Source organism: Rhinolophus ferrumequinum, chromosome 18, assembly GCF_004115265.2.
Source record: "Rhinolophus ferrumequinum isolate MPI-CBG mRhiFer1 chromosome 18, mRhiFer1_v1.p, whole genome shotgun sequence".
NCBI classification, from domain to species: domain Eukaryota; kingdom Metazoa; phylum Chordata; class Mammalia; order Chiroptera; family Rhinolophidae; genus Rhinolophus; species Rhinolophus ferrumequinum.
The window spans coordinates 57704815-57724322 of NC_046301.1; the positions used below are offsets into that span (position 1 = coordinate 57704815).

The 19508-nt window shown below is 54.8% G+C and overlaps 2 protein-coding genes across 8 annotated transcripts; one reads left to right on the forward strand and one right to left on the reverse strand.

The window, feature by feature from the left end:
• Nucleotides 1-40: 40 nt before the first annotated feature.
• TRIP10 (thyroid hormone receptor interactor 10) lies at nucleotides 41-9499 on the reverse strand. 5 transcript variants are annotated; one of them, XM_033134660.1, is made up of 15 exons: nucleotides 9452-9499; nucleotides 7385-7500; nucleotides 7241-7297; nucleotides 6255-6402; nucleotides 6113-6175; nucleotides 5774-5878; nucleotides 5559-5687; nucleotides 4910-5056; nucleotides 4619-4813; nucleotides 3446-3613; nucleotides 3073-3182; nucleotides 1119-1251; nucleotides 767-912; nucleotides 566-687; nucleotides 41-470 (listed from the first exon to the last, which is right to left on the reverse strand). In XM_033134660.1, exons 1-15 carry the CDS (start codon nucleotides 9482-9484, stop codon nucleotides 322-324), a joined length of 1821 nt encoding a protein of 606 aa, XP_032990551.1. In that variant the 5' UTR covers nucleotides 9485-9499; the 3' UTR covers nucleotides 41-321. The 5 variants fall into 5 exon arrangements, with proteins under 5 accessions (XP_032990551.1, XP_032990552.1, XP_032990553.1 ...); XM_033134661.1 differs by lacking the exon at nucleotides 9452-9499 and adding an exon at nucleotides 8653-8746; XM_033134662.1 differs by lacking the exon at nucleotides 4910-5056.
• A 1338-nt stretch (nucleotides 9500-10837) lies between these two features.
• Nucleotides 10838-17547, forward strand: GPR108 (G protein-coupled receptor 108). Of its 3 annotated transcripts, XM_033135516.1 has the most exons (18): nucleotides 10838-11008; nucleotides 11706-11825; nucleotides 12683-12733; nucleotides 12942-13024; nucleotides 13811-13935; nucleotides 14057-14118; nucleotides 14217-14285; nucleotides 14382-14486; nucleotides 14719-14852; nucleotides 14957-15032; nucleotides 15468-15541; nucleotides 15627-15744; nucleotides 15828-15958; nucleotides 16059-16102; nucleotides 16381-16430; nucleotides 16647-16730; nucleotides 16823-16947; nucleotides 17087-17547. In XM_033135516.1, exons 1-18 carry the CDS (start codon nucleotides 10889-10891, stop codon nucleotides 17157-17159), a joined length of 1644 nt encoding a protein of 547 aa, XP_032991407.1. In that variant the 5' UTR covers nucleotides 10838-10888; the 3' UTR covers nucleotides 17160-17547. The 3 variants fall into 3 exon arrangements, with proteins under 3 accessions (XP_032991407.1, XP_032991408.1, XP_032991409.1); XM_033135517.1 differs by lacking the exons at nucleotides 10838-11008; nucleotides 11706-11825 and adding an exon at nucleotides 13419-13545 and having other exon boundaries at nucleotides 12682-12733; XM_033135518.1 differs by lacking the exons at nucleotides 10838-11008; nucleotides 11706-11825; nucleotides 12683-12733; nucleotides 13811-13935 and having other exon boundaries at nucleotides 12960-13024.
• The last annotated feature ends 1961 nt before the right edge of the window (nucleotides 17548-19508 follow it).

Below are 19508 nucleotides of genomic sequence, written 5' to 3' on the forward strand. Positions count from 1 at the left end.
CCCCAGTATCTAAATCTCCTAATAAAGCATGGACTTCAAGAACTTTACATAATTTTATATATATATATATGTATATATATATATAAAACAAAATGGCCCTAGCCAAGTGGCAGGAAGAAAAGATCTGAAACATGAGTATGTACATCAATGGTGGAAGGCACAGCGGGTCCATTTGGGGTGAGGAGTGGGGGGTGGTGGCAGCAGGTTACACAGGTCTCAGCTGAAGCCACGGGGGCAGAAATAAAGTGCATAGGTCCTCGGGCCCCCTGTGGCCCAGAAGCAGCAGCTGACAGCACCCCCTCTTCCCGCCTCCGGCAGGGTTCAGTTGAGCGTGACTCGGAGATAGGAGGTGGGCACGTAGCCTTCACCTCCCTGTTTCCGCCTCACTCGAGTCCAGCCGTCGCCTTTGTCCTCTTCCATGAGACTCAAGTCTTCACCCTCAGTCATGGAGATGGTGCCCTCGCTGGACCCTGTCATGAGGGTAGCGATGGGTTCAGGTCTGCTTTAAGCGAATTTAAACAGAACCTAGCCAGACACCCCCCAGCCCTGCCCAAACAACTGATACCTTCAAAGTGGTAGATGGCCACACAGTGACCTATAGGCGATGCAGGCTCTTCCTCAAAATCCTCATCGAACTCTGTGTAGATGGGGGTGTCCTGGCCTTCTTCCGAGGGGGGCTCTTCAGAGCTGGATGGGGAGAGCAAAGCAGATGAAGAAAGGCCTCCCACGTCCCAGGGGGCAGAGCTACTCTGGCTACCCCGCTCACCTCTCCTTGTTGTCCTGTGATCCGCTGTTGCTGCTGCTGCTGCTGTCCGGTGGGGCGCTGGCTGGGGGTTCTGGAGGCCGGGCATGCCGGCTCAGGCTGTCTCCCCGGTTGCTCAGGACCCGGCTCTCAGCTTCTGCCAGCCAAGCCTGAGAGGAGGGACCACACGGTCAGTTCCAGGGTGGGGCTCTGGGGTCAGGCCACTCTGGGCTCGCATGTTTCCTGAGATCACCCATGCACACCCAAAGCTGTGATGAGAAACAGCTGGAGCGCCCCCCCCAACACCTCCCTGTCCCCCAGGCAGTGACTCAGCCAGGCCAGCTGGCCCCCACCCCTCCCCAGGGTCTTCCCTGACCTCATACTTCTGTACTTCCAATTTCAGCCGTTCAATGTTGTTCAGGGTTTCTGTGATCCGTGGCTCCAAGCTGGCGGGGTCCCCCATCTGGGGTGTCTTTTCATATACATCCTTCATTTTCTTCAGGGCTTCCCTAGGACCAGACAGAGATGAGAAAGAATAGCCCCCTGTGACTTAACATGCAAAAAATATGGGCTTTTCTTCAAGGAGCACGTAGCCAGATAAGACAGTTAAAGTTCAAACACTAGTGCTTCACTACCTGGGTTCGAATCCCAGTCTGAGCATTTCCTAGTTGTGTCAGTTTGGTTATTACTGAACCTGTCTCTATGCTATCCTTGAAAATGGGGATAATGATACATATACCTCATGTGAGTTATTGTGCCTTTATTTATTCAGATACACACCGAGTACCGACTGCATAGCAGGCACTGTTCTAGGTATCAGGAATATAGCACTGAACAAGAGAGTCAGGATCCTGCCGCTGCTCAGTGTCTCAGGAAAACTTACGAACTCCACTGAATCCATGTAAAGGGTTCAGTATAGTGCCGGGCATATGGCAAGCACTCTATAAACGCTGTGCTATGGTTATCATTATTCCCTGGTCCCTACTTCCTCCACGACTATAGATACAAGCAGTAATCGCTATAAGCATAGATTTCTGGAATGTGTCAAATCTGGGTTCAACTCCTTTCCAGTCCTAACATGACCCATGTTAGAGATGTGGAAACTGAGGCACAAAGAGGCAAAACATCTAGAATGGAAGGTCAGTCTGTCTTGCGCCCATAGCATGCACCCCTTAACCCCTACAGCATAAAAACTCAGGAACTACAGAGTTCTGAATGGAATTTTATACTAATAAAAGGCATTTTGTACAAGAGGTTCTGTGCAAATGGCATAATTTGGCTGCGTGTTGGCAAGTCGCAAACGTCATTCCTATTATGTAAGAGAACTGGGAAGAGGCTCTTGTTGCTTGGAAAGAGTGAGTAAAGATTTTCTTTTTTTAATCTGGCAGATTTTTTATTGTTAATATTTTAAGTGTTTGAGTTAGTAAATAGATAACCTTATGTTGTTGGTTTTTTTCCTTTTTGCCAATTAATGTGGTGAATGAGACTGATAGATTTTTTTGATGTTGAACCATCTTTGCATTACTGGGATAACACCCAACTGCTCATGATTTTTTTTTTGTCTTTAAAAAATTTTTTTTATTACAGTAAAATATACATAACAAAATCTCCCATTTGAACCATTTTTAAATGTACAGTGCCATGGTATAATGTACATTCACACTGTTGTGCAACCATCACCACCACGTAATCTATTAGTTTTAAAATCCACCATTGGATTTGCTTGGCTAGAATTTTGCACCTAAGGTCACAAGTGAAGTAAAATGAGCCCGTAATTTTATTTTCTTCATTCTTGCTAACTGATTTTGTAATTGAGTTTCCACCAGATTCCACATCTGAAACGAGGTGGCAGCTTTCACTCTTTTTCTGTTTGGTGGAATGACTTGTATAAGATGGGAACTGTTTCTTATCAGTGAGGCAGGAAGCACCTATAAAACCACTGGGGCCTAGAGTTTGTTGGGAGATGTTTGTTGGGAGATATACATTTCAAGGTATAGATCGTCCCTAACTTATGAAGGTTCGGCTTACGATTTTTCAGGTTTGTGATGCTGCAAAAGTGAAATGCATTCAGTAGAAACCACATTTTAAATTTTGAATTTTGATCTGTTTTAGGGCTAGCAACATGCAGTATGATACTCTCTTGCAATGCAGCCAACTACCATCAAAAGGGTAAACAACTGATACTCTACAGTGTAGCATTAAATGCATTTTGATTTACAGTATTTTCAACTTAAAGTGGATTTATTGAGACGTAACCCCACCGTAAATTGAGGAGCATCTGTAATTCTTTATTATTTTATTTTCTTATTTGCCTGCTTCCCTCACCTTACCTCTGGTCAACCTCCTTCTGTAGTTCACGATTACGGTCCTCTAGCTGCTGTTGAAGCCGCTTTCTCTGCTGCTCCGGGGGCAAGTGGCTGAAATCCTCGGTCACCACTGTCTGCAAAGTGGGAACAGGACTGAGTTCGGGATCCTGGAGTCTGAGTTTCCAAGCTCTAAGACACTCCTAAGACACACCGAGTCCACCTTCCTCCCCACCCAAGGTTCTTGGGGGGCAAGGCCATGCACAGAGCAAAGCAGGTCCAGGTCGCACAATGGGAGGAGGGGACCCAGCCAGCGGCAGGAAGCGAGCCCAGGGTCCCGCCACCCGGCCGCTGGGCGGGCTGGAGCGTCCCCTACTCCTCCCCCAGAGGCCTCACTTACCCCACGGCTGCCTCGAAGGCTGCGGAAGGATGCTAGCCGCGGTTTGACTGACTTACTGATCTCACTCAGTATGGCCAAGGGGTCGAGGCCGGAGCGGGGGGATGGGGGTCCATTAGGCAATGCCGAGGGCAGGGGGCCCCCCAGGGGGGAAAGGGGTGGGGGACGCAGCTACCGGCGGGGGCCATGGAGGGGGTGGGTCAGGAGGGGTGGGAGAATATAGAGAACGAGGACGGATGGACGGACGGAGGGACGCAATAAAGGAAAAAAGGAAAAACAAAATGGAGAAAAGAAAAAAAAAACGGTAAGAAAACCACAACTCAAGATGCACAATCACACACAGAAAATGCATGCAAAGAGCAACATAAAAATCCGGGAGGTGGCAGGAAGGGCATTAGACTGTGAGCCAGAAGGCCAGACCTCTACCTCCCCCAAGATCTCAAACTTCCCCTGCATCCCATGTCTAGTACCCAGAATAGGGCCTCGGGGCACAGGGAAGCCCATATTTCTGTCCCCCGCATGCCAGCTTTCTGGGCTCACAGTCTAGAATGTGGAGGGAGATGCACGCAGAAGTCAAGGTCTCATACAGGTACGGGGCCACAAAAGTCAAGGATAAGCGGAGAGAAGGGTCAAAGGCATGAAATATCAGAGGGTTACAGGTGGGGTTTCAGCTGGGACAGGGGCACCATGTATAAATTGAAGAGGGGTATCAAGGGTCAAAGGTATAAATTAGGGAGGATGCAGTTGTTGAAGGTATAAACCAGGGGTGTCTAGGTATATGCTTGACATTGAAAGCCAAAATAAATAAATAAATAAATATACAGCCTGAAGGTCGGGGCCCAGAGCCCCATTGGCGGGATGGAGAAACCCAGGGGGAGTCCCCAGGGCCAGCATCTGAACCCTCACCCAGCCCTGAATCCTATAAGCGAGTCTTCTCCCAGCATCCTGAGAAGCCAGACAGACTCCACAGGCCCCCCTCCTGACACCCCCGTCAGCCTCAGGGGACTCCCAGGCCAATCGCCCGGCTGCCTTCCTTCCCTCCAGCCTGGGCTGGCAGCCAAGAGGAAAATTCCTGCCCGGGACTCAGCGTTCTGGCGGCTGGGGCTGACTCAGTGGGGGACCCCCCCCTCTGTCCCCACTCACTCACTCCCCCTCCCCAAGAGCCCTGGCCCCCACCTTGTTCTTCTTGCCGAAGGGCCAGCGTTTGGCACGGCTGCGGGCCGGGCCTCTAAGCTCGGGCCGCCCATCTGAGGGGGTGCCCAGGCTGCTATCCGAGGACGTACGGTTCATGGGCTGGCTGAAGTCTTCGAATTCCACATCACTCGGGCGGGCAAAGCCTGACTTGTGCAGCTCAATTAGGACCTGGGAGTCCTGGAGGGGGGAGGGCAGTCAGGGACAACACTAGGTGCTTAGTCTGTGGATCTGCCTGCCACCCCACAGCCCGCTGGCCCAGGACAAGGCACCCACATTCTTGGCGTCCACGGCAGCCGCAGCCACCTTCATGCCCTCCAAACACTTGGCAATGATGGGCACCACCTGCAGCTCGGCCTCTGACAGCAGCCCATACCCGGCCCCCAGGTGGGTGGCCCGGCGCTCATCCATGTCCTGCAGCTTCTACAGGGACAGGGGCGGGGTGCAAATGGAGAAGCCGGAGCACAAAGACCTCCAGCCCAAGGGACAGATATGGGGCCAGGGAGATTTCAGAGGGGACTTTAAGGAACCCCCTACCCAGAAGTCAAGCAAGGCTTCTCAAAAGAGGTGACAATGGAGACAAAGCTTTCAATAAGAAACACACCCAGCATCAATAGTGCCAATTCCAGGGTTAAGACAGAGAGCAGAGGAGGAAGCTGAAACAGAGAGGGGAAATTCAAGACCTTTCAGAGGGGTTCTTCGAGCTGGGGCTTAGAAGAATGAATAGGAGAATGAAAGGAAAGAAAGACATCCCAGGCATAAGGGACAGCTTGAGTAAAGGCAGAGCTCATTGTTACTCTTTGTTTCTAATTCCCTTTCAATTTAGAGATGGGGACATTACAGCTGGGGTTTTGACAAATGTGTAAAAGATGGTTAACTTTAGAGGGTTTTCGGGAAGGTGGGGCTGGGGGCTAGGAGGACTCACATCAAATATCTGGGGCATCTGGGAAAAATAGAAGTGCGCCTGGTCTCTGTTGAAACGCTGTAGTTGGGCTGCATACTCATTTTTGCTTTCTTCTGCCATATGACTCCGAAGGTGGGCTTGTTGCTTGGCCTGAGGAATATTGATGAGGGGGTCAGTGACAAGTTCTGGCTCCACCCCACCTTGACCCCCCAAGGCTGTCCCAGATCCCACAGCACCTTCTCCACGTCGGCCTTGGTGGCGTTGATATCCTGGTCTAGCCGCTCTGCGGTCTGAGCCGCCTTCTCGGCCTCCCGGCAGTCCCGCTCAAATTTACGCTTACTCTGGGTGGGAGACAGAACCAGGATGAAGGAGCAACCATCCCTGACGTCAGAGGGTAGAGGAAGCCAAGATTTCAGAGACTGGTGAAAAGTCACCCAGCAAATGGGGGGCAATAGGTATGCTGGAAATGCAAGGAGGCGGGGGGCCCGGGCCAGACAAAGTGGGCAGCTCTGTGGCTCAGCAACTCTCACCCTGCTCCCTGGGACCAGAGCCACCTTCCTCTCCCACAAACTCACATTCTCCAGCTGTTTGAAGCCACTTTCTAGCTGCTGCTGGGCTCGACGGCCTTCTTGGAAGTGCTGTGGAAAGAGAAGCGATAGGCTCAACCAGGTTAGGTTCCAAGGGCCCTTGGAAAGATCCAGGGCAGGGACCACTCACCATCTTTCTCTCCTGTTTCATCTCCTGTGAGTACTTGGCCAGCTCGAGACACACACGGACGCTGAGGTTCTCGGCCACCAGCTCCCGCTGGCCGGCAAAGTCATTTACTTCCTGGAGGATCTGTAGAAAGGACTGCTGCTGGCTGAACCTGGGGAGGGGTGGGAGAGGGCAGGGAGCCAGGGGTCAGGCCCCCAGGAGCCAGATGCCCCAGGACCCATCTCCACATGAGAAAGGGGAAGCCCCAAGACATCTACCCTGGAAGCAATGACAAATTCTGGCCCATATCCCTTATCCCTAACCTTTGAGTGGGATGCATTCCGGAACTCAGAATTTTTCAGGTTCTAGAAACGAGAGATCCTTTGTGCATCACCCCAGTGGGGTGAAGGGCAACATCATGTAACCCAACACTACGCACACTAAGTGGGATAAAAAGCAAGCCCTTCATTAACGTGATCAACATCAGGTCAGTTCAGGTCAGAGAGTGCCTCCAAATAAGTTACCAGAAAAACTTTTGATTTCTAGAACTTCTTGGATTCTGGAACAGGAGACCTGGAATGCTGTAATGCTTCTACTTACTATGGGCTGAGCACTGTTTTAACGCATTGTCTCAAGTTAGTCTTCACATGAGCTTTATAAGGTCATCGTCATCATGCCCATTTCACATATGAAGAAAACAGAAGCGTAAACTTAAGTCACTTGCCCAGTCACTGATTTAGTATCTGCTGGAGCCTCCCCTATTTAATAGGTGGGGGGAAAAAATGGAGGCAGAGAACCTGAGTCAATTGTCCAAAGCAGTTCAACTAGAAAGTAGTGGATTTAGGATTTCAACCTGGTACTCTGGAGCCTGCACCTATGCTCTTACCTCTAGGTGGGAATTAAGGTGAAAGGAGAGGGACCTGATTGAACGACCCAGCTGAGGGAGAGGAAGTGGGACCAATGCCCTTTGCCCCCTCAGATCTAACCTTGCACCCCCTCTCCATCCTTACTTGGATTCAGGGTCATCTTTGGCAGGTCTCTTGGGCAGATATTTTTTCACCAGGCTCCTAAGAGGAGAGAGTCAGGAAAGCTGAGCTCCCAGTCCCCCAACCGTAGCCCCTAGCCCCAGAACTTGTCCACTCTAGGGTTCTCACCGCAGCTGCTTCGCATAAGCCTGCTCCACCTCGGTCCGCTCTTTCACGAACTTAACATATCTGTCCAACAGGTCCAGCCCCCACTGCGTGTGCCGCTCAATGACGTCAAATTGATCCTGGCGGGGAGTGGGGGGACTGGGGTCAAGATCTTGGGACCCCACAGCCCACCGACCAGACAACCTGAGAGCCTCGAGGCTCTGAGCTCCAAGGAGTGACTTCCCGGCCCCACCCCGGCGCGGCGCGGGCAAAGGCAGGAAACCGGCGGGAACCCCCTCCCCTTCCAGGGAAGGGCCAGGGAATAGGGGCGGGGCCCCAGCCGGACGACAGGGTCCCTCTCTCTGGACGGCCAAGAGGGGTGTGGAACGGGGCAGGGCCACTCCCCTTGCTCCAACTCCCCTAATCCCCCCCACATTCCGGAAAATCCGGCCGGCCCGGCGTGAGTCAGGGCTACAGGGTCAGGGTTCCCTGTAGCTTGGGGGGCCCCAGAATGGCCAGGGGACAGGCACAAAGTTCCCCGGGTCGCCATGCTTCCCCGGGTACCCCGCTGGGTGTCTCAGTTTCCCCCACTGACTCCACTGCACAGCCAAAAGAAATCCCAGAGCTGAGGAGGGGGACGATCTAGTTACCCAGCTACACCAGGAACCAGAGGTGCCACCGTCCCCAGAAAAAGGAGGGGTCGGAGGTCCCAGCAAGGATGGGGGAAATTCCTGGGGCTTCCAGAGCTGAGGTTAGAGGATGCCCCTCCCAGTACCTGGAAAAAGGGCTGGGGGAGGAGGCCCAGCCTCACAGCCCCCTCCCCCACTAAAGCGTCCCAAGCCCCTAGGTGTTGATTGGAGGCGACAGAAAGGGCGATCAGGACTTCTAGGTCTCACGTGGGGTTGAAAGTGGCCAGAGGGTCCCCTCCCCCCCACCAGCCGGACAGGCGGGCGGCGGGCAGGGACCCAGGGGCCGTAAGATAAGCCGCCAGCCCAGCCAGGGTGCTCAAAATAGGTGACCTCGCCCGGTTGCCCCGGCCTGGTCCCAGGACTTCTTCTGTCCTCCTCACTCTAAACCCCGTGCCTCAGTTTCCCTACGCCGCACCTACAAGGTCGCCCTCCGCACCCGGGCGTCCTGAGACGCCCCGGGAAACTCCGAGAGAGGGCGGAGCGGGGACTCCAAGGGTCAGTGGAAAGGATAGCGTGGAGCCCTGGTTAAGGTACTGCAGGGGCAATGGGGGGCTTCTGGACCACAGTAAGGGAGGAACTTGGAGCCAGGCAGATTGGACTCACCCACAGCTCGGTGCCCCAATCCATGCTGCTCCCGCCGAGGACGCCGCCGCCGCGCCCGGTCCGGGTCGCCCGCCACCCGCCACCCGCCGAGGGGAGACTCAGCCTAAGGCGGCGCGCCCGGCCCCGCCCCGCAAAGGCCCCGCCCACTCCCGACTCAGTCACGCCCCTTCAGGCTCGGTCACGCCCTCCGCCCGCGAGGAGCCAGAGCAACTTCCTAAAGGCGGGGCACAAGGAGGCGGGACCAACGGGTGCCCCGCCCCGTCTCTAAAGGCACGTTGCCACCTGACCGCACTGAACTGACCCCTTAAAGGACCCCGACTCATTTTCAAAAATCCTCGGGCCCCTTTTATCCTCCCCACCCCTGCCCCGCCCCGGACTGTTCTTCCTTTCTTTTTTCCCTTCCACCGTTCCTTAACGGGTCAGGACACTAAAACCCCACCCAAGAGGTCCTCCCCTCACCCCTTCGCAGGGAGAACCTGAGGTCACCCAGCTATTGCAGGCCGGCCCGGCTCCAGACATCTACGCTTGTCCTACTAATGGTCTAGTCCCTCCGGCCACAGAGCGGATAGGAGGACTTCGATCCTGCCCAGGACGCACCTCCGCCAAGGCCGGGTCCATTAGCGCCCCCACCGCATCCTGCCCCCCCCACCCAAAGTCTGCATCGGGAAACTGAGGACGGGCCGTCCTTGGGGCACTGGGCCCAGGCCTTTCCCTGGCTCTTGTCCAGTTCGCTTTTGCACGTGCCCATTTTCCAGTCGCATCCATCAAGTCTCTGTCAGGTTTAATTGTCTGTACTGACCCTGGGATTCCGACTGCCCCTTCCTCCAAACATTCGGGTCCTGGGGGTTGGAATTCTTTTCAGCTCCCTCATAAAAGTCTGTTCACACCTTGTTAATCCTTTTGAGGCACTGGGATGAAAGGGGAGAGATCCCAACAGCTCCCATCCTCATCCTTTCTTGCCTTTGGTGCTTTCTGTGGCTACAGAGGTGACAGATGCCCTGCTGGGGCTGGGGTCCGGCCCAGCCCTGGGGAAAAAGTTAGGCTCTGAGCTCCCAAACTCCCGGTACACAAACCAGGGAGCCCACACTGGGACAGATGGCTCTATGGGGGACCTGGCCCCACCTGCTGGTGGCTTCTGAGCTAGAAAACCTCAAGTTGCAAAGTGGGCTGTGCTCCAGTCTCGGGGACAAGATGAGTCAGGGGCTCAGGGCTGGGGTCTGGACTCAGTGGCTCAGCCTGGAATAGGGTCTCAATTCTAGTCTCAAACTCAGATTGGAATTGGGATTCATGCCAGGTTGGGACTGAAGTTGGGATGGGATCCCAGATGGGTCAGTGGCTTAGCAGAGGGGTCAGCAACCCAGTTGGGGGTCTAGGACTCAAAGTAGAGTCCAGGGGTCAGGCCTTGTCTGGGTTCAGGGCTCAGTCCAGGTGGGAGGCCCAACCAGAGATGAAGGCTCAGTGTAGGGCAAGGGTCAGTGGGGAACTTTAGGCTTCAGGCTGGGGTCGGGGCTACGCTGCAGGGAGGGGCCTCACCTGGGGTCCGGGTTCAACCCATAGTCAAGTCCAGCCTGGGATCTGCGGGTGGGCCTCCAGTTGCCTCACTCTGGGATTGGAGGCTTTGCCTAACTAAGGCCGGGACACAGCCTGGGGTCATAGGGCATCCTAGGGTCAAGATTTAGCCTGGGTCAGGTTTAGGCCTCCGGGTTGATCAAGAAAATTAGAACAGGACGGGCCTCAGCAAATGCGTGTGTTTACCAAAACGCTTGAGCTCTGGCTGGGAGGCACATCCCCAGGGTAAGAACGGGGAAGTCCGTCCTTCGGGATCCTGGGAAATGTAGTTTACTTAATGCCTTCCTGGGCTGTCTACTCCCTCTGCATTCTGGGTACTGTAGTCCTTGGACCGGTTAAGAGTGGTTGGAGAAATTCCGCTTTAAGGGCTGGATATCAGATCTATTACAATTGGTTAGATGCATTGTTTATCAAATTACATCCGGGACAATCTTTCTAGTGATTGGTGAGAGTGGAGGCGGGGTTAAGCGATATCAGCACTCCCATTCGGAGCCGGTGCTGTCCATTTGGTGTCGTGTAGGCGCGGGCTTGCGAGAAGACAATCGTTGATTGGTTGGGTGGGCTGAAAAACCCGAAAGGTCGGCCCCCCACCATGTGGCGATTGGCTCACCGGTAGGCGGGACTGGGGGCGTCAGAGGCGGTGTCAGGGGAGGCGGTGGCTCCAGAGATGGCAGTGAGCGAGAGGAGGGGGCTCGCCCGCGGGAGCCCCGCAGAGTTGGGGCAGCAGCTAGTTCTGCTGTTGCTGTTGGGCTGCTGCTGTGGGCGCATCCACCGGCTGGTGCTGACGGTGAGTCTCACCGCGTGGCGATCTGGTGCGGAGGGCGCAGGTTTGTCCCGGAGGAGCCTCCGGCTTGGAGTGGTCTCGTCCTACTTCCCCTTTTCCTTACGAGGGATGGAGCGGTCCGCGCCCCCCATTCCAGGCCCAGAGTGGTCTCGTCCGATGAGTCCAGTCTGTCCTCCGGATGGAGTTGTCTGGCCGGCCTTGCTAGGGTCGAGCCCCGCTTATCCGGGGCGGGGCTTCATCTTCGTGGAACACCCCTTCCAACTCTTAACCCTCTAAATTCTTGGTATCGCTTTGGGCGCTGCCCAGGGGAGTCCCCAGGAGTTCTAGAATGGGATCTTATGGGCACTCATTGGGACTTTGGGGGCTCATTTTGGGATCTAAAATTGTCCGGGAGGTGACCTGACACCAAGATGAATAACTCAGCTGTCAGGGTGGTACTTACTCAGTGAAGGGACTTCCAGGTGCCCCAGGCTATCTCTTTCTGGACTCTCAGAACAGTGGCCAGAGGACCCAGAGACATCCTGACCCTGCCTGGAATTGGTCTGGCGACACAGCCTCTCCTATCACCTTTTTGTAGCTGTCCTAAATAAAGGGGTGCAGGAGGGTGCTGAGGCCCTTGGGGGAGCCTGATGCCAGAACCCCTAGAGCTGAGCTGGTGGGAAGAAGTCTGAACTTCCTCTGCCTCCTTGGTCTCCGGCAGGGGGAGAAGCGACCAAACATCCAGCTGAATAGCTTTGGCTTCTACACCAATGGCTCCCTGGAAGTGGACCTGAGCCTCCTGAGGCTGGGTCTTCAGGAGACGAAAGAGAAGACCCCGCTGGTGAGAGGCTTTGAGGGATTTGCTAGAGGAAGACAAGATGCACAAATGTCCGAGCCCCCCTCCCACTCCAGTTCTGAATTACATCCTAGCTCTGCTTCTCACTCGTATTATCTTTGGCAAGTCCCTTGACCTCTCTGAGCCTCAGTTAACTCATCTGGAACATGGGAATAATAATAATATCATGCAACATGTGCTACGCACTGAGCTGGGATGGGGGAGAGGGCATAGCAATGAACAAGACAGCCCCAGTTCCCGCAGTCAAAATGAGTAGTTACCATTTATTGAATGCTCCCTGGGGACCAGGTACCATGCAAAGCAATTTCCATGGGTCTGTCCCCTTGTAGCCACCTCTCAGGGATGCTGCGAAAATGTTACACCTGTAAAGCCAATTTTATAGGTGTTTACACGGGCCCGGAGGTGTGTGGCTTGCTCAGAGTTACAGAGCATGGATGCATATCCAAGTGTGCTGGATTCCAAAGCCCAAGGCTGGAAACCATCAACATTTTATTTGATTTTTTGTTATTGTTATTATTATTTTTACATCAACATTTTAATTGGTGAAAACTGGATGGGCTAGGTCCAGAGGACCAGCCAAGGTCTCCCTGAGGAAGTGATATCCAAGTTGGAAGTGACATCCAAGTTGAGTGGCACAGTTTGTTTAGGAGCTAAAGGAAAAGGTTTGGGAGGTGTGGGCAGGATGGCTTGCTGAGTGAATGTGAGATCTAGCACATAGTAGGTGTTCAGTAAATTTGAGGTTGTGTTCTATTACTACTGAAAGAGGTGGCTGTGTGTGGGTGGGGGGCGGGGTTTCCCTGCCGGAGTCCCTCACATCCTCCCCTTTTCTTTCTGTTTGCCAGGTGGGGTTCAGTCTGACCCGGATTCGATCTGGCAGTGTTCGATCCTCCTCAGTGAGTGGAGAAGGTGGTGGTGAGGGAGTGAGGAGGGGCTAGGATGGTGTGGGGGTGGACTGTCTTCTGTTTCTGGAACCCAAAAGCTGCTGTTCTTTTCTGGAGAGAGGAGCAGGAAGAGACCCTCCCTTGCAGGGTGGCTGCAGTGGAGGCAGGGTGGAACTGGGTTGGTAGGAGGTGGTAACCAAGGCTCCCTCTTACTCCCCAGACCCAGGACCCCAACGACTGTCCTCTCCAGAAAAACAGTAGCAACCCCTTGGTTCTCTTCCTTATCAACACGAAGGATCTACAGTGAGTTGGGGGGACCAGGGGCTCCCCTAAAGGCCCATCATTTGTATTTCCCTGGGTGTGATACCAATACAGGCTGATCAGGTGGAATGAGAAGCCTGAAAAGAACTTTGCTGCCCTTAATAAGAAAGCCACTTGCTTTCTAATTTCCCTTCCAAGCCTCCTGATTATGGCCAGGAGGGAGAGAGGGGACGGGTGCCCAGGGAGTGTTGGAGTCACAGGATAGAAGATCTGTGAAAGAAAGATAGAAAGATCTCAACGGGGATGTTGAGAAAATCCTTAACCATCATTCCTACTTGCATAGGAATGCTTCCTATGCAGCAGGCAGCTAGCTCATCCTGTGAGCTTTACAGGTGTAAACTCATTGATTCCTGATGCCGTTATCCCCATTCTAAAGATGAGAAAACTTAGGCCCAAGAACTGGGATTTGGACCCAAGCAGCCTGGCACCAGAGTCCAGTGGTACCTTTGTATATACAGAGATGTTGCCTCTCTACACGTACAACGTTCTCCTTTTTAAATAAGGTACTTCAATAGAATGAGCAAGTCACTGTCACAGAAAGTGACAAATAATCGCTGGTGCAGGTAGTGCATGGATGTGACAGCCACCTTGATAGGGGGTGGTCAAATGCTGGAACTTTGTGACCACTGATTCAGCCCAGTGCCGGCCCCCAGGCAGGAGACCCAGCGGGCCCAAAGGGCCATTGAATCTCTCAGCACAGGTGGCGTGCCTGACTGAAGCCTTTAGCCTCCTGGCCTCACCTCCCCCTGCCCCCCACCCTCATCCCAGGGTCCAGGTGCGAAAGTATGGGGAGCAGAAGAAGCTATTTATCTCCCCTGGGCTCCTCCCTGAAATGCCATCCGAACCAGGACTCCCAAAGCCAGAGCACACGGTCACCCCCAAGAAGGACAGTGGTGAGGCAGGCTGGCGTGCGGGCAAGGAGGGGTGGGTGGCAGGGCTACTCTGCGCGTCCCCCCATCTTTTTGCTGTCCTTCTGTCTGTCCATCTCTAAACTCATCCACTCGTCCCCTATAGGGACCACCGCTGCGCTTGACAAGACCAAGTCAAAGCCTGCAGTACCGCAAGGAGACCAGCAGGTTTGAGGAAGGGAGGAAGGGAGGAAGGCCTTGGGGGGAGGGAGTGGCAAATGGGGACTGCCCATGTGATGCTCAGTGCATGTGCTCTGTCCCCTCAGGGCCTCATTGGGAAGGACAGGGAGCTGGTGTTGGGCCTGGGCCATAACAACAATTCCTACAACTTCAGCGTGAGTGTCTGTGAGCGCCCACGGTCTCCCCTTGCCCCAGAGTGGGGGACCCCCAAGCTGAGGTCCCCTCTCTCCTCTGTCTGCCCCACCATTCAGTTCCATGTGGTGATTGGCTCAAGGGCTGAGGAAGGCCAGTACAGCCTCAGTTTCCACAACTGCTACAACCTGATGCGGGGACAGGAGCAGCCGTTCGACATCACAGTGAGCAGACAGGAGGGCGGCACGTCAGCGGGGCCCTAACTACCGGCCAGGTGCAGCATGACCAGTTTGATGTTGTCCCATCCTCTCCCAGTGGCCACACCGTGAAGTGAAAGCTGATGTACCCATTTGGGAGATGGGAAGCCTAGGCTCAGAGAGGGGGAGAGCTGGAGACTCCCACTTCTGGCTCTACAAGTCCAGAGCTAGCGTGCACCCCCCACTGCCCCCTCCCCAGGTAATGATCCGAGAGAAAAACCCTGAGGGCTTCCTGTCAGCATCGGAAATTCCCCTTTTCAAGCTCTACATGGTCATGTCCGCCTGCTTCCTGGCTGCTGGCGTCTTCTGGGTGTCTGTCCTCTGCAAGAACACGTAATGCCCTAGCCCCTGGGGGTCCCCCACCTCCCCTACCACACTCCCATCCCTGCCCCTGACTGATGCCCCCACGCCCCCTTCTGTGCCTGATCCCCTGCCAGGTACAACGTGTTCAAGATCCACTGGCTCATGGCGGCCCTGGCTTTCACCAAGAGCATCTCACTGCTTTTCCACAGTGTGAGAGCCTGGGCTGGGAGCAGGGGGTGGGGCTGAGGCCTCTGGGTCCCAGGGTCCAGGAAGCAGCCCGCACAGGCCATTCCCCAAACCTCTGCAGACCGTGGGCTTGGTGGTTCCATGTGTCCATCCACTTCATCTGTCTGCCTGTCCTTCTGTCCAGCTGTGGCTGTCCACTTGACCGATTAGCTCACTGTCCATCACCCAACTATGTCCTTTCCTCCATTGTTGTGGCTGTGACTGCCCATCCCTCAGTCCAGCCATCTGTTGGGCTGTGATGGCCCGTTTCTGAGTCCACTCGCCATCCTGGTCTTAACTGTCAGTTCAGTCATCTTCCTGGCCCCCTATGGGACTGTCCACCGTCCTAAGCCACCACCGTCCCCCCCTTTGGAACCACCGTCCCTCTGTCTGACTGTCCATCCATCCATCGAACTGCAGATCAACTACTACTTCATCAACAGCCAGGGCCACCCCATCGAAGGGCTCGCTGTCATGCACTACATCACACACCTGTGAGTGACGTCTACGGGCAGGCGGTGGGCGCGGGCAGGGAGGGCGGGGCGTCCTGTCTCACCACACCAGCTCTGTCTCCTGCAGGCTGAAGGGTGCTCTTCTCTTCATCACCATCGCTCTGATCGGCTCAGGCTGGGCCTTCGTCAAGTACGTCCTGTCTGACAAGGAGAAGAACATCTTTGGGATCGTGATCCCGCTGCAGGTGCGTGTTGGGCCCCAGGTGGGGGGCTGGGTGGGCATGCCTGCTTGTGGGGGCACGCGTACCTACCCACCCCCGCCCAGCAGGTCCTGGCCAACGTGGCCTACATCGTCATTGAGTCCCGTGAGGAGGGCGCCAGCGACTACGGAATCTGGAAGGAGATCCTCTTCCTGGTGGATCTTATCTGCTGCGGCGCCATCCTCTTCCCCGTGGTCTGGTGAGGACCCTGCCCTGCCCACCCAGGCCCAGACCCCACCTCCCACGGACCTGGGCGGAGGCAGTGCTGACCGCTGCATGGGTCCCCTTCTCCGTCCCAGGTCCATCCGGCATCTCCAGGACGCATCTGGCACCGACGGAAAGGGTGAGGTCCTGCTCCCAGGAACCCACTGCACCCCTCCCCAGCCCCCATCCTGCTCCAGGCCCTTCATGCTGACCCCTGGATGTCCCTTCCCTCCCTTCTGACTGCCCCCTCCTGCTTCTCTACCCCATTTGCCACCCTCTGGATTCCCCTCCAGACTTACTGCCCGGTGGACACTTCCCCCAAATGTCCTCCCTGTCCCCAGCCCACCTCCACTCCTCTCCCTTGGTCCTGCTCCCAGCCTCCTCCCCTGACCCCTGCTCTCTGTGCCCACCCCTCAGTGGCAGTGAACCTGGCCAAGCTGAAGCTGTTTCGCCATTACTATGTCATGGTAGGAACCCCGTTCTCACTCATGTCGTGTGTTGATGGGAGGGGCACAACCAGCCCCTTGGCACACCCTCCCTCACCCCTCCTGCTGCCCCTCTGAGCCCCGCTGCTCAGCCCTCTGCCTGTGATCCGCGGGCTCCCACCCAGGCATCTCCAGGGGTCCTGGTGTCCTCACCACCCCATGCCCACCTCGGCCCCATGTCCCCCTGTGTCCCTGCAGGTCATCTGTTACGTCTACTTCACGCGGATCATCGCCATCCTGCTGCAGGTGGCCGTGCCCTTCCAGTGGCAGTGGCTATACCAGGTGAGCACAGAGGAGGGAGGGTGGGCCAGACAATGGAGGTGGGGGGACAGGGTATGTGCCTGACACTCCCACTCTGCCCCTTCACCCCCCAGCTCTTGGTGGAAGGCTCCACTCTCGCCTTCTTCGTGCTCACGGGCTACAAGTTCCAGCCTGCAGGTGATAACCCGTACCTGCAGCTGCCTCAGGAGGACGAGGAGGATGTGCAGATGGAGCAAGTGTGAGCCCCGGGCCGGAGTGGGCGGGGCTCTGGTGGAGTGGGCGGGGCCAGAGGCTCTGAGGGTGGATTGGGTGGGGGTGGGGGGCGGGGCCTGGCACCCCTCAGCTCCTGGACCTGTGTCCTTGCTGTCTCCCTCTAGCATGACTGATTCTGGGTTCCGGGAAGGCCTGTCCAAAGTCAACAAAACCGCCAGTGGGCGGGAGCTGTTGTGATCATCCCTCATCTCCGACTGACTGACCATGCTCCTTTGTCCTCCTCTGCTCATACACACTCCTCCAGCTTCTCTCCCAAAGCGCGGAGGGTGGGTAAGAGGGGTGCCGGTGTGCATAAGGTACCCAGCTCCCTGGGAGCCGTGTCCCCAAAGCCCTGTTCTCCTGTCCCTCTGAGCCCCGCTGCTCAGCCCTCTGCCTGTGACCCCGGGGCCCCAACCCAGGCATCCCCAGTGGTCCTGGTGGTCTCACCACCCCAGTGGTCCCTAGGCCCCATGTCCCTACAGTCCCCTTTCCCCCAAGTATGGGACATCCCTGTCCCCACCCGGGACCACCCCCCACACACACATTTGCAGCTGTACAATAATGACCAATCTGTTTTGCTACCTTGGTTTCTTGCATTTCTGGGGGTTGAGGTCTAACACAGAGGTTGTGTTTACAGTTTAGAAACGTGTATTCACTTGGGGGCGTGTTGCAGTATCCATTGCTTTACACAAGCAATAAAGGTTAATTGAGTAACTTCTGTGTGCGGGACCTATGCTGGGTACTAAGGACAGAGCAGTGACCAAGGCCCATCCAGTCCCAACACTCAAGGGGCTCATAGTCGTGGTGGGAGGGAAACTGGGAGGGGGTCAGGGGAGGGACATGTTATCGGACAGTTCCATCACAGTGCCTTGACCCAGCCTGGGAGTCAGGGAAGGATGCTGGCCCAGACGAAACAACATGTGCAAAGGCTGGATGTGAGGAAAAAGTGTTGACTGAAAGACCCACAAGTGCCTCAGGCTAAAGTATAAGTAAGAGTAGCTAACACATTGTCATTGGTACATGCTGCACCCTATTCTAAGGCTTCCATGGACCTTAACTCATTAAAAAGCCTGTGAGGCACAGAGAGGCTAAGTAACTCGCCCAACGTCACACAGCTAATGAGTTGGTAGAAAACTCAGGATTCAAATCGCCAGTGACTACATCTCACCTTGCCCCCCCACCGCCCCATTTGCTGTGTGGCCCTGGATAAATGGTTTAATCTCCATTTCCTCACGTGTTAAATGGGAGTCGTTGAGTATCATGTATGATACAGAGTGTCTAGCTGAGCGCAGTGCCCAGCAACACAGCCTGACTTTTCATGGACTGCCCTGACCTTGAGTGATCTCAGGTTAGAAATGCATCTGTGCACCCACCTGTGGGAAGACTCCCAAAATGCATTGTGCCCCCTCCACTCCCCACCTCACCCTTTAGAGCACCCTGAACCCCTTTTGAAGCTTCGAGAAACATTCGTTAGTGGGTCCACAGGCATGGACGGGTAGGGAGCCAGGCAGAGGTCAAAGCTTCCTGCAGGCGGAAACAAGTGTAACTGGGGCCCAGATGAATAAATAGCCCAGCCAGACAAAGAAGGAAGTGGGAAGGCGTTGCAGACTGAGGAAGTTATGTGAGCATGGTGGAGAAGCTCAGAATAGCTTGCAAGTCCCACTGCAGGCCTGGCTGGGGCCAGTAGGAGGTCGAGAACAGCGGGCAGACGCCTAAAGACAGGCAGACACACTTGGACTTCATGCTGGGGCCCATGGACATCAAGGAAGAGTTTAAAGCAGGGAAGGACATGGCCACACAGGGTCGAAGTTTTATCCACGTGTATGCTGGGGCAGCAGAGTCATGGCTCACCAAAGATGTCCACGTTCTACTCCCCAGAACCTGTGAATATGTTACATCATATGACAAAAGGCACTTTGTAGGTAGGATTTTAAAAGGATCTTAGAATAGAGGATTATTCTGGATCACCCAGGTGGGCCCAATGTCATCACAAGGGTCCTTGTAAGAGGGAGGCAAGAGGGTCAGGGTCAGAGAATGAGATGTAATGATGGAAACTTTGAACATGAAGGAAGGAGCCACGAGCCAAGGAACACAGGCAGCTTCTAGAAGCTGGAAACGGCATGGAACAGAATTTCCCCCTGGAACCTCCAGAAGGAACCAGCCCTGCTGACACCTTGATTTCAGACTTCTGCCCTCCAGAACTGTAAGATAATAAATAGGTGCTGTTTTAAGCCACCCTGTGGTCATTTGTTACAGCAGCAGTCAGAAACTCACAGTTTAGGAGCATGAACTCAAGTCCAGCTGCCTGGGTTCGTTTCCCAGCTCTTACAGCTAGAGGATCTGGGTCAAGTGGCTGAATCCCTCAGTGTCTCCATCTGTAAGATGGGGATAAGAATAGCACCTACGGCAGCACCTACTGGACTAGGCCAGTTCAGATACATGAAATAGACAAGATTCTGCTATCTGAGCTTCATGAAGATGTTTGTACGTATTCATGTATTAATTACACGTCATAACTTTGTAGAAGAAATACAAAGGTATGTTTTA